Here is a 14,387-nt window from a genome sequence, read left to right as displayed (position 1 = left end):
GAAGATGATCATGTGGTTCATTTTTGATAAATTAAAAATGATTACTCTAAGAAGTTATTATTCTTCTTGTTTTGCACAAATAGTACAATTAACCCTAAAAATGCAAGTAAGATACTCATTCTATTGTAGTAAAAATTAATGAAATTTAAATCACATTTGACTATAAAGATTATTATCTAACTTTGGAAAGTTTTATAGATCAAGGCTGTGTATATACTTATCATATGTTTTGAAGAATTTTGAGAGTAGTTTAAAGTCAAGATTATAATTTTGGGGATTAGTGTTAAGATTGTTTTTTAAACTTTAATTGCACTAGCTACTTATATACTACTTCTATATGTTTTTTGCTATATATATCTTGTTTTGGACAAAAAAGACAGATACAGATATTATTTATTCTCTGCAAATTCTGAGCAGAAAGAGTTTAGACTGTAACTTTGGAATCTGTGTTATAATTGTTTTTTCTTCTCTTATCTGATTCTATTGTTTATAATAATTTTTTGTTTGATCTAAATCTGATCCACACATATGTAGATTTTGTCTGGTCATAACCATGATTTTTTATTTTTAAATAATGTATATATTAATATTAAAAAACATGCACATAACACATTTGAATATTAAATCATCTTACAGACGTTACAGCATATGATACATTTAATTAATAATAATTATCAACTACTTCGTATTTGATTTGAATTCGAAATCATCTATTAAACGTACGCGTTCTAATAATTAACTCAAACTCAAAATCCATAATAGAAACATTGCCTATTAATCTACTTTATCCTGCTTCCCTAAAGCTATTATTTTCGTTCATCATAAAAATATTTATCTCCAAAAGAATGTGTTAAATAACTAGCCTCATTCAACTAATTAATTAGTTGTTATACCTAATTAATGTTATTAGTTATAATAACTAATCAATCAAAGCTTCGCTACTTTGCTAGCTAGCTTATGGACCCAACATGTACAGACGTACTTGTACTAGGACCACCCTAACACGTTAAACACGAATTGCGCGCTAATCTTAATAATCGAACTGTTCGTTAGTTGCATTTTCCATTTAATCACTATTTTAGCAGTTAATTATTACTGCTTATAGTATACACCATCTAAATTAAAGCTAGCTAATACAGTACTCCTATTGCCCAAAAGAGCTCCGCATATTAAGCCGTTAAAAGTACCGTAAATAAATTAAGATTAATCACGAGCGGTCGCCGTCCCATGTTTAATTAAATAATTAAGACGTCTGTTTATTTCTAATCATCTCTTTTCTCTGTTGTCTCTGATTTATCGAAGTTCTAATTAACTCTACAATTTTAATCATATATCTACTTAGAGATTGATTATAAATTAAATGATCACCAGATTAATTATGTGATTGTTTTCAACATTTCAGGATCAATAATTCAAAAAAAGTATTCATTATAATTTCTTTTTGGACGGTGGGCTGGGGTATATGTGTAAGGTGTTCATAAATATATGCTACATACGTAGCAGTTTTTGTTTTTATTTTTGTTTTTATTTTTTTTTCTGATGCAAATAATATAAATTTTGTATGTACGTCAACGAATCAAAAGTCGTGGTAGATTTTAATTTAAATATTTTGCAATGTAATTTTAATAATTAAACATTTTTTTAATTTCAATATTGAAAGAATGGGGAAAAGGGAGGGTTAGCGGTTATAGGGCGTCTCATGGTCGAGTCAACCCCTGAAAACCAAGTCAATGGGTATTTTCCGGGAAAAGGTGTGTGATTGTAAAAAATTTTACGATTAAAGTGTGTTTTTGCGAAAATATTTTTATAAGGTGGTTTCTTGCAATTAAAGTGTTATAAAAGGTGGTTTAATGTAAATTTTCCATAGTTTAAATCAGATCAACTACCCATCCCAAATAAGAAATGTTACAGTAAATAATTACTTAGTACAGGTACTATATATATATACACTAATAATTTGATATGTATCACTATATCATCAGGTGTGAACTAATAGTAGCTCCAATTGTTAAATAATTCGTTAAGCATTATGAGCAATAATTATGGAACATCCAACTCAGCATAATTAAGGTAGGAGTGCCGCATAATTACATCAGATGATGTACCAAACTTTCAAAACCATGGGCTGCACCGCTGCACCGCGTTTATTATGTTATGAATCATGATATGATGTAACTTCATATTATACAACCTAAGTTCGTTCAATTAGGGAATATGAATTTTCCTTTTTTTTATTTTTTTATTTTTTTTAATCGTTTTTAATTATTATTTTTTATTATTAATTATGTAATATAAGCTATAGATTTATAGATACGCATGTAACTTTTATCTTTTTTTTTTTTTTGAAACACCAATATGCATGTAACTTTGATTAGTACTAATATCAACTTTGATCATTAATATCTTTAATGATCTATTAGTAAAAATTGGTTTTTTTTATATTTTTTATTATGAAACTAGCTGGACATTGTAACTAATTCAATGATATATTACATCATAATATTTTTTCTTTTTACAATATTAAAAAAAATAAAGTAAAAAAAGGATAGTGTCATAAATTGTTTCAAAAATCCCTCAAAAAAAAAAAAAAAAAAGGAAAGTGTCATAAATCAAAGTGATACAAGTATCAAAAACCAAAAGGAATAATTATATTATATACTCCCTCTGTTTTAAAATACTTTTCATTTCTTTTTTTGTGCTATTTATGTGTCCTACTTTGACTAATGTTTGTGATTTATACATAAGAAAAAATATAATCTTGTAGGTACTTGTTGGAATCAGCCAAGTGAATAGATTATTAATAATTAAAGATAAACGAAGGGAGTACTCCATAGTTTTTTGTCCATTCAGTGTTGTAATGCTATTAGTATGGAGTAATATACGAAGCAGTATTTAGTGTATGATAGATTTATTCGTGGATTGATGTTACTCACCTTAATGTTTGATTATACGCAGTAATTAATTTTCCATACTCCTTTACCTCTTACTCGTACAAGGTATTCCTACTAATCTAATATACAATTTTGTGTACATCTTTTGTTTTTCTATTCCAACATGATTAAATCTGTTTTGCATATTTCCCTTTATTTTTCTTAACTAACTTGTTCAAAAAGAAAAAGAAAAAGCCTCAAATAATGCATAATAAGAACTCGAGGAATTACCCATCATGCAAATGAGCAAAGACAATAACATCAATTGAATAACAGGCAATCGATTTTTTCTTGCTAGACAATGATGAAGATACACTCGGGTGTATGGTGTCCCTGGTCGGTGAAGATGTTGGGGTAGCTTTATTACCTACTCCTTTCACTTAATTCATGTTTTGCGATAGTAATACTGTTTTGCACGGAAGAGGAGGAAGATTGTCTAATTTGTCATTATCAGATTTACTGCTATCACTTGCTTTTAGTCCATTTTCTTCCCTTTTTTGTTGGTTGATGAAATGTTGCTTTTTAAACTTTTATTACTTATAATATACTAGGGTGCACCAAAATTTCATTTTCACATTATTACCAAAAAAAAAAAAAATAAAAAAAAAAAATGCAAGTTATATTTTCTGTCCACCACTAAACACGTTTACACAAACGTGACAAACCTTGATCAAAGTACCAAATAAATCCAATTGGCTTAATTAAATAATTGACTATTTGTTAAATGGAAGTAAGGACCACTACTTAATTATTTTATTAGTATATATGAAAGTACAAAATTATGATAAGTAAGGACCACTAAATATTGTTTTTTACCCTAATTAAATTACATGCCTCCTACTTCTCTAGCTTGAACTTGCTTCTAGAATGGTCCCTCCTTAATCTAATATGCTCACTTGTTCCTCTGGATACAACTAAAGGGCATCTTCTTATTCCTATTCCAATTTATTAGGCATCATCCCTAATTTTTTAATATGTTTAATAGTGCTTCAAAATTTTTTTATTCAATGTTTAATAGTGCTTTATAATATGCCGCTTCTTCTTATGCAATGTATAAAATAATATTCATGTAATTACAAAAAAGGTTGACTTAATTAATAGAAATAATGGTAACTTTACTTTGCCTTATAACTCAATATTTATTACTATATTGTTATTTACTTATTTTAAATAATTTAAAGCCTTATAGGGTACATTTTTAAGATTGTTCATGAACTAAGTCTAGAAATCTGAAGGACCACGGTCTAGGGATGATTGATAATTTTATTTTTTATTTTTTAATCAAAATCATATGTATTAATTATACACCATATAATATTCACATCACTCATAACGGAATTGGTAATGGTGATTGTTTGAATACAACTCCACTAAAGAAGGGTTCATGTAAAACAAAAAACAAGTATTTGATATAAGACCTATGCTTATTGGTGCTAGTTATTTGGATTATATACAAAAAAACAAGTACATTTTTTTTTTTTTTAAAAAAAAAAAAGAGATGAACGATACTTCGCACTTTTTATTTCTCTTGATGGCATCAGAAACTCAAAAAATCAGATATGGGTTCAAGGCTTCAAGCGACCTTATTTAGTACGGAGTAAGGAAAAAAAAAACATCAAAAATCAAAATCTGGGGACTATATTTATTGGGCCTTGTCAATAAATATCCATTATCATCTACTACAAATTGGGCTTGGGCTCATGATTTTAAGATGGGCAAAGCAAATGCAATTAGTATGGTGAACCACGTCTATACTTTTGAACATTAAGTAAAAAAAATTAAACATTCTACAAAAAAAAAAAAAAAAAAAAAAAATAAACATTTAGTAAAAAAAAAAATGAACATTTAGTAAAAACTTTTTCATATTCACTATTAGATTAAATATTAAGATAAATTCATATAATCATCTTGAAGTATAAATTTATATTATATATAGTACATGAAATCATTTAAAAAATACAAAGTACTACATAAAATGTTTAAGAGTTTCAATACTTGCAAATAGACGTACTAAAACAATGATAAGATCAGAGAAACAAAGTATTACAGCAAATAATAAAGTTTATATAAGCTTTAGGCCAACAAATGGAAACATTAAAAAAGGTATTTGACTGTTGCTGGAATGTGATTGTTGAGAAGATAGTCTTCCCAATCAATGCACTTGGGATCGAAGATAAAACCTTCTTCCATGCCATGTTTGCTCATTGTTGCCCTTAGCTTCTCAGTGTTCTCGTCCTCGAATCTGCAACAATGTAGATACCGAAATTGATAAGAAGCAAAACTATATATTGATGATATTTGGTACTTGTACATAGTTAATCTGATGATTTTAATTTGGCAAATAGTTGTTACATTATTAATTCAAATTATGTATATGGGATGTAAGACATCATTAGTTGTTTAGCCATATAATAGGGGGCTTATTTGGTTGTCTTACTCTTACATAGGACCATATCGAATGTTGCATTTACCCAATATAGATTTGATCTGAAATAATGCGAGAGATCAATGGATGTGTAACACTTACATGCCCGCAAATGATGTATATGGCTTGAAATTTGTTGCAACTTTATATGTTGCCTTTATGTACATTTCAAGTTTATCTTGATAGGCCTTGAAAAGATGGCATGATGCTACATTCATTAATTTTAACATCTGCAATAAATTAAAATATCTCAAATTAGAAACACACAAGTATGAATTTTATTTATTTATCATGCTATCAATTATACACATGCATGAACTTTTTCCTACCAAGATAGTTAATATAGAAGAAGAAAAAATTTACCATGGTCACAACGATAAATATTGCTAATAACATTTGGAATCGAACTCGACTCTTCACCAATCTGATCTTATTAGGCTTCACCAACGTTCCCTGACCATTATACCATGGGTTTTTGGCGAAGTATTGGTAATGGATGTCAAGCACTTTACCAAGAAATAAAGGGTTTCTCAAAGTAGAACACACATGGTAAATTTTTAAACAAGGCTTATTTGCATTTGCTACCATTGCCGTAACTATTGAATTGGCCACCATATCAACCGGAATCTGCAATAATCACCATATTATATTTTGCATACAAATATAAATTCTAGGACCAAATTTCCAATAACATGATTAATTACTGTGTAGTAAGTACACTAGTTAAGTAGAAATGATTAGTTTGATCGACATACCGAATCAAAGATAGTGTTACCATCACCGTTTGTAAGATTGACATATCCTTTACCAGTTAGAATAGAAGCATTGGCTAAACTTCTGTCATCAAATAATAATTAAGCATGAGCATGCAAATTAAATTTAGCTAGATATAAGCTAAGTTAATAATGCAGACGAGATTTGATCTCATTTAATTTTCAAAATTTTCAGACTAAACTAGTGGTATTGGACATCAATTCACACTGTGATTTATTTCATTAGTTACAAACTTTTTTTTTTTTCCATTGCACTTTCAACATTCAAATAAAATCTATTCATTACTTTTTTAAGAGCTTACCCTAAACCTTCAATCCAACCAGGGAAGGGTTCTTTGTAAGTGCTGCTAATCATGGTAGGGCGAACAATGGCTAGTGGTAAATTTCCTTTGTGCTCGTGGATAAGCATCTCTCCCATGGCTTTCGTAAACACGTAAGTGTTAGGCCATCCATACAATTTTGCCCTGTATAATATATAATCAACACAATAATATATTCGTAACAAGAATACTGAATTTATAATAAAATTCAAAAGCTGTAAAGTAGTGAAATTCCATTGCATTATGGGTAGATATAGCAATGCACCACATATAAATAAGTTAAGGGTAAAATCTTCTTATATACTACCACCGTTAACATTTACTTGTAACTTTGGAGTATTATTTGAGAGACATAAAGTATTCCAAAGTTACAAGTAAATGGTAACAGAGGTAGTAAATAGGATATTCCTTTATGGTGTGGAGATGTCGGTGTGTCCACGGTTTTGATCTTCAACTTTTCAATTCAATAATTTGAAGAATTGAATATCCTATCGCGCTCATATAGTGATCGAATAATTCAACTACGACCAATAATGCATATATTTAAAAATCAACCAATTCAATTTAAGATATATAACAACAAATATCATGTACAAATTTATTTATTGACTTATATGATATGACTTAAAAATGATTTCATAATAGATCAAGAGAGTTTCGAAAAATCATTACATTACCTTTTTAGGCCCAATTGTTTCATGGTATCTCGAATTTCTTTAGAGGAAGCTCCCTTGATTGTGAGATCAAGCAATGTGTTGTCAGCCAACTTCTTTTCTTTATAAATGTCAAACTCTTTTATCCCGCCACCATTCTCACCCAAATTATACAGTGTTTCTGGAATAAATCCGGTCTTCTTTCCACAAACATAAGCTATAACGTTGAAAAAACAAGAAATGTTACTAGTTCTATCAAGAGTTTAAAAGTTTCGAATTAGGGTTTATGGTGTTGATTATTAAATTAATTTTAATTTTTGTAAGAAAAATGTATTAAAATATCATGCTTTCACTAACCCGTTGAAACATCAATAAGAATTTGCAAATTAGGGCACGCCTGTGCAAAGCCAATGATATTTCTAGCTCCAAAAGTGTTGATTCCCAAAGCCAAATCATACCTATGTATATCAATTATATCATAAACAAAATTCAATTAGGGTCTGTTCTCTTACGTTGAAATTCAGTTCAGTTCAGTTCAGCTCTTAATTTCCTTCTCTTATAAAATATTCATTTCAGTTCAGCTCAGTTCAGCTGAGTTCAGTCAATGAGAATAGGCCCTTAGTAATCCCCCAAAAATAATATTCTGTGATAAATCACAAAAATAATTTATTACCTCTCCTCAAATCTAGTAATTGCAGCTGAATGAATGATAGCGTCAACATCCTTATGAAGGTTGCTATCATTGTCCGTTAAACCCAGATTGATTAATGACACGTCTCCAATAACAGGTGCCACCTTTTGTGATATAAAAGATTCAAATTGTGTGCCATGTCTTTCTCTTAGAACTCGGAACAAATCCTTCCCAATGATCTACATACGATCAATCAAGTATACATTAAGCGAAATATTATAGTTTCAACATTAAACATTGATCAAATATTAATAACATTGATCAACATATGACTATATATATGCAAATATTTTCCAGGTTAAGTACAAACAATTAAGATACCTACCTCAGTATGTAATCTTTGAAGTGCTTCTTTGTTATCCTTAGCTCTTATAAGAAGGTATAACTTCTTCACATTTGGTTGAACTCGAAGTATCTTCTCCACTACCACTGCATTTTATAAGAGAAGCAAATTGAAAAGGTAGAGTTTATGCACTCGTTGGCATGCTACTTGATTTTATTCGTTTTAATAATAAAAAAAGAATTAAAAAAAATATACTACAACATAAAATGCGAAAAAAAAAATAAATAAATAAATAAAAGATGGAAAGTAACAAATAAATTTAGTGAGAGCAAGATTAGGGAAGTAACCCTTTGCAAGGAAGCCAGTTGCGCCGGTGATTAAGATAGTTTTGTTGCGAAGAAACTCAACTCCATTTCCAACTTCCATTATTTGTAATTAAAAGAGAAAAAAGACGTTGCGTATTTGTATTTCTATTTGAGATTTAAGATGTTAAGAGTAATAAGTACATGGAATATATATGTACAAGTGCTTCATTTTATTCGTTAGAGTGCTATATATATAGTACTTGTAGATTGTGTGCTGCGGCATCAAATTGTAACACCCCAATAATTCTCCCTTTTTCAAACCACTTACTTTAAATAAAATAGTGGAGAACCATTGACATGTTACCGCCACGTGTTAAAACGTTAAGGCTTTATCAAAGTATCGCAGCGGAAAAATCAAACTTAAGTATTTAAAATAACACAATTTAGAAAACGAATAAGTCAAAGCTTACAAATTGGAACCATATAAGGCCCTTATTTAAAACCAAACCAATATTAAAAATCCAAAACATAAATGAAATTGCAAAGCATAAATAATTTCAAAGAACGAATACACTCAATCACACCATCCCTTGACAATGCGATTGTCAAATCCCGAACTGCACATCATCAAGCTAACCTGTGCAATACTGCTCCCCAATAATACAAGTGTAATAATTGGATCATCACAGGGTCATTGAAAGGCGAAGGCCATGACCAAAAGAAAACACACACAAAAGCACGCAATCAGCAAAGCTGAGTACATACAAGCTACAACGTACCAAACCTAGCATGCTCAATTAATTAAAGTAATTAAACATACAACACGAATTCATTAATCAAGTCTCCACACTTAGACAATTCAATTGACTCAACATACTTACTAACCAATTCCAAACACTTGACTCATCATATTCAATTTAATAAATTTAATTTAGTTTGGAGTAAGCAATAGACCAGGTTGTCCAATCCAGGTCCCAAATGACCATTTGAAATAAAAGTTTAGCGCGATGCAAGAATGGGCGCGACTCCATTCTCACAAAGTTAGTCTAGGATCCCATCTAACTTTCATTATAAAATAAAATGTAAATACCAAAAGAGAAGAGGACATGTTGATCAAACAAGCCTCGAAAAGCCACGGGCTACCACCGTGTACCCCAACCCATAATTGTCAATACTCTAGAAGTGCACGCTTTCCAGAGTTTTATTGCTCATCCATGTTTCACTTTACGTGATTACAATTTTAATTAATAGCCGACTCAATCAAGAAGACCATACATAACAATCATACATCAATTCGTTTTTAATCTTATTTAAGACAATGGTGATCACATCACAAATTAACCTTTAATTCCATTAAACTTCCAAATTATCCAAAATTGTTGAACATAGTCAACTCACCTAGCCATTTCGGCTTAATCCACCTTTACTCAACATACTAACAAGTTATGATTGAGTAATAAATAAATAATAATAACCTTGTGGAATAATTAATAAATTCATTCCACTTAAACCATTCAATTCCAATCCTTTAATAAACCAAATGTGGTTAACAAACCAATCCAATAAAATTATGCTTGTATCAACATTCCATACAAACATTTTATCCAATATAATTCAACATGTTTGCATCCATAATTCCATACAAACATAATCAATTCACCAAAACATGTTTCATAAACATAAGCACATGAATTAAATCAATGTGTAACCAAACAATTTCCATCCAAGTGTTCCCTAATCATGAAACTAAGTTCTTTCCTTTTGGTACCTAAACATGATACTATTTATAACGAAGTAGACATGTACGTACCTCATACAAACAATCCTTTTGAGCCACTTTTAATCACTTAAAATTCTCCTAGGGAATAATCACTTCCTAGAAAACAACCAACAATTAATATTACTATCCCAAGTAATTTCCAACAATATAATATGATGAAAAACTTATTAAAATAAATAAAACATATATTTATATGCTTAATTAACTTTAAAAATAATTAATTTTATTAATCAAACTCAAGGATAAAATTTTAAAAATAAAAAACTTCGTTAAAAATGAAAAACTGCCCGAAAATCATATTTAGAGGCAGAATTTGGCCACGAGAGGGTGGTTCTCACTACCAAAGGTAGTGAGTCTTTCTTAAAACATCGTTTCCACATGGAAAACACTACTTTTTTGTCAAAATCGGATGAGTTCGGAACCTAATCGGGATTAAAACGGGATTAATATTAACGAACCGAAATCTAAACATTAAAATACGAATTTACGTGTTCAAAATAATCTGGAAACTAATTAGTAATATAATCACCAAAATTTCAAAACATCATTACTATAAAAGCCCTAAATCAATTGTTCATAAAAACCCTAAAATCATGATTTTCAATAAATTGAAACCCTAGGTTTATAATTCATAAAATATGAAATTTATAACATAAATATAATCTGAAATTTATAATCTTTATACCATTAAAATATAATTTAATACTAAAAATATAATCTTTATACTAAAATCAAAACCCAAAACAATTAAAATAACATTAAGCAAAATAATGAAACAAAGGAGGATGAAAATAAGACTAACCTTTTTGTGTGGGAAATTTTGGGGATGTATGGGGTATTTATAGGAGAGAGAGTGGTGTAGGGTTAGTTTTAAGATTGGGCCTCATAAAATTAATGGGCCAATTAAGAAAAGAAAGTGGGTTTGGTTTGTTTGCTGGATATAAATTAGTGAAGAAAGGTTCATAAAAAGTTCTTTGTAATAAAATCGTTCATCAAACCCAAAAATAATTTGAAACTTTTGAAATTAAATCCGAAAAAAATACAAATAAATATTATGAATAAAATATAATTTCATTACTAATATATTTAAAAATACGGGGGATTACAATCTACCCCTCTTAAAAGAAGTTTCGTCCCGAAACTTAGCACAAAATCCCTTAAATTGCAAAACTTTTGCATAAAGCCATTTCAAAAATTTCAAAATTATATCCCAATTGTGTCATAATATCGACACTAATACTTTATCACCATTCCAATTTACGCACTTCACTAGATGCGTAAACAAATAAAATCGCTATGAAAAGCATGAAAACACCATAAAATAGCATAAAATAGGGTAAAAAAAAAACGCGAAATTATAAGCATTCTACCCCCCTTAAAGAACAAGAGTTACGCCCTCGTAACTCACCTCATTAAACAACTTAGGTTATCTCTTTCTCATATCATCCTCGGCCTCCCAATGGCTCATGTTTTCCTCACTTTTCGAGTATACCAAAATATCATCAATAAAAACAACTACAAACTTGTTCATGGAATACTCGATTCATCAAGTCTATAAAAATTGCAAGTGCATTGGTCAACTCAAAAGACAAAACTGTAAACTCGTAGTGCCCATATCTAATCCTAAAAGCAGTCTTAGGTATATCCTTATCAGCCACTCTTAATTGATGATACCCCGAACGTAAATCAATCTTGAAAAACACACTAGCTCCCTTCAATTGATCAAACAAATCATCGATCTTGGGTAGTGGGTACTTATTCTTTATTGTGACATTATTTCAACTCTCTATAATCGATCCACAATCTCATGCTCCCATATTTCTTCTTCACAAAATACATCCAAAACTCATTCACAATTGGCACATCTTCCACATTCACTTACTACTCATTTCCAAGTCTTGCACACAACAAAAGAACAAAGGATGTCCCTTACGTACAAGTTTTGACAACTTTAACGCAGAAATAATCCCAATACCATTTGGTTTCCCAAAACGTCTGTAATACACAATCTCCCCCAAAGAACTCCTTAAGTAAACATTCTTTATCTCACAATCAATCTTATATTAGCTTATAAGTGGCTAACCAATCTATTCCCAAAATGACATCAAGGTCATCCAACTCAAATTCTATAAGATCAGATGGAAAATCAGTCTCTCCAATCCTCAAAGGTAAACCCTTATGTATCTTGGTGCACCTCACAACCTCACTAGTAGGCAAACTAATAAGCAAGTCAATCGAATTTGGTTCAACTAGTCCTAATAGCAGCAGCTAAAGCATCATTGTTAGCCATCCTCCTTCTCTACCTAGAAATGTAACACACTCTTAGGCTGACATCAGCGCGAAAAAAAAACTCTTCTTGCTTAATAAATCACATTCATAATCATCAAATATATATATTAAGGTAGAAAGGTGGACACGGCCACACAATCGCCCCTAATAAGTCACTTTCAAAGGAAATGATTATTTATTTTTAATCATTCCTACGCACACGAAAATTAAATAAAATAATTCCCTTGATTCAATTCCACCAAAATTCATGCATCAAGTGCATAACATCATTAAATTAACACACATTAGTAGACACATAATTACATGCTTCACACAAATAAATTAAATCATTTAAACATTTCACATTACACAAAGAATCTCATTCCATTCCATTCCATATGACATGCTTTAATCCTTAAACATGATACTAAGTGATCACTCAAGTTTGCACCATTACATGAACATACACAATTAAATAACTTGCATGATCACTTCATACAATATAAAAGCATTAAGTAATTAATTACAATGCATAAAGAAATAAATAATCTATTCTATACGCCCTTTCTAATGCTACCCAAATCTCACCGATAAGCAAAATAAGCACACAAGTTAGGAATAAAAATAAATAATTAAATTCATTTTATTTCAAAATAACAAAAATACTTTGAAAATATATAAAACAAATAAATAAACTTTTTTTATTAAATGCCGAAATAAATATATTAGAATAGAATAATTTTTGAAAATCTAAGTTAACTTTAAATAAGGTAGTCGAATAAACTCATTAGATTTAAAACGTTAGGCGCCTAAAAACTTTAAATTAATTTTAGTGGTAATTAAATCGAACCTAAGCTCCCAGATACCACTTTGTAACACCCCAATAATTCTCCCTTTTTCAAACCACTTACTTTAAATAAAATAGTGGAGAACCATTGACATGTTACCGCCACGTGTTAAAACGTTAAGGCTTTATCAAAGTATCGCAGCGGAAAAATCAAACTTAAGTATTTAAAATAACACAATTTAGAAAACGAATAAGTCAAAGCTTACAAATTGGAACCATATAAGGCCCTTATTTAAAACCAAACCAATATTAAAAATCCAAAACATAAATGAAATTGCAAAGCATAAATAATTTCAAAGAACGAATACACTCAATCACACCATCCCTTGACAATGCGATTGTCAAATCCCGAACTGCACATCATCAAGCTAACCTGTGCAATACTGCTCCCCAATAATACAAGTGTAATAATTGGATCATCACAGGGTCATTGAAAGGCGAAGGCCATGACCAAAAGAAAACACACACAAAAGCACGCAATCAGCAAAGCTGAGTACATACAAGCTACAACGTACCAAACCTAGCATGCTCAATTAATTAAAGTAATTAAACATACAACACGAATTCATTAATCAAGTCTCCACACTTAGACAATTCAATTGACTCAACATACTTACTAACCAATTCCAAACACTTGACTCATCATATTCAATTTAATAAATTTAATTTAGTTTGGAGTAAGCAATAGACCAGGTTGTCCAATCCAGGTCCCAAATGACCATTTGAAATAAAAGTTTAGCGCGATGCAAGAATGGGCGCGACTCCATTCTCACAAAGTTAGTCTAGGATCCCATCTAACTTTCATTATAAATTAAAATGTAAATACCAAAAGAGAAGAGGACATGTTGATCAAACAAGCCTCGAAAAGCCACGGGCTACCACCGTGTACCCCAACCCATAATTGTCAATACTCTAGAAGTGCACGCTTTCCAGAGTTTTATTGCTCATCCATGTTTCACTTTACGTGATTACAATTTTAATTAATAGCCGACTCAATCAAGAAGACCATACATAACAATCATACATCAATTCGTTTTTAATCTTATTTAAGACAATGGTGATCACATCACAAATTAACCTTTAATTCCATTAAACTTCCAAATTATCCAAAA

At 30.1% G+C, this 14,387-nt stretch overlaps 1 protein-coding gene across 1 annotated transcript; it reads right to left on the bottom strand.

The window, feature by feature from the left end:
- Positions 1 to 4,965: 4,965 nt before the first annotated feature.
- On the bottom strand, positions 4,966 to 8,582 carry LOC145618281 (fatty acyl-CoA reductase 3-like). Its single transcript, XM_081673058.1, has 10 exons — positions 8,423 to 8,582; positions 8,118 to 8,221; positions 7,775 to 7,971; positions 7,459 to 7,559; positions 7,126 to 7,318; positions 6,431 to 6,592; positions 6,111 to 6,192; positions 5,719 to 5,982; positions 5,458 to 5,585; positions 4,966 to 5,172 (listed from the first exon to the last, which is right to left on the bottom strand). Exons 1-10 carry the CDS (start codon positions 8,499 to 8,501, stop codon positions 5,025 to 5,027), a joined length of 1,458 nt encoding a protein of 485 aa, XP_081529184.1. The 5' UTR covers positions 8,502 to 8,582; the 3' UTR covers positions 4,966 to 5,024.
- Between the last annotated feature and the right edge of the window lie 5,805 nt (positions 8,583 to 14,387).

The sequence above is a fragment of the Chenopodium album genome, chromosome 26 (assembly GCF_948465745.1).
Source record: "Chenopodium album chromosome 26, dcCheAlbu1.1, whole genome shotgun sequence".
NCBI classification, from domain to species: Eukaryota; Viridiplantae; Streptophyta; class Magnoliopsida; order Caryophyllales; family Amaranthaceae; genus Chenopodium; species Chenopodium album.
The sequence above is the reverse complement of the archived record's forward strand: the minus strand, read 5'-3'. Positions and strand labels throughout refer to the sequence as shown.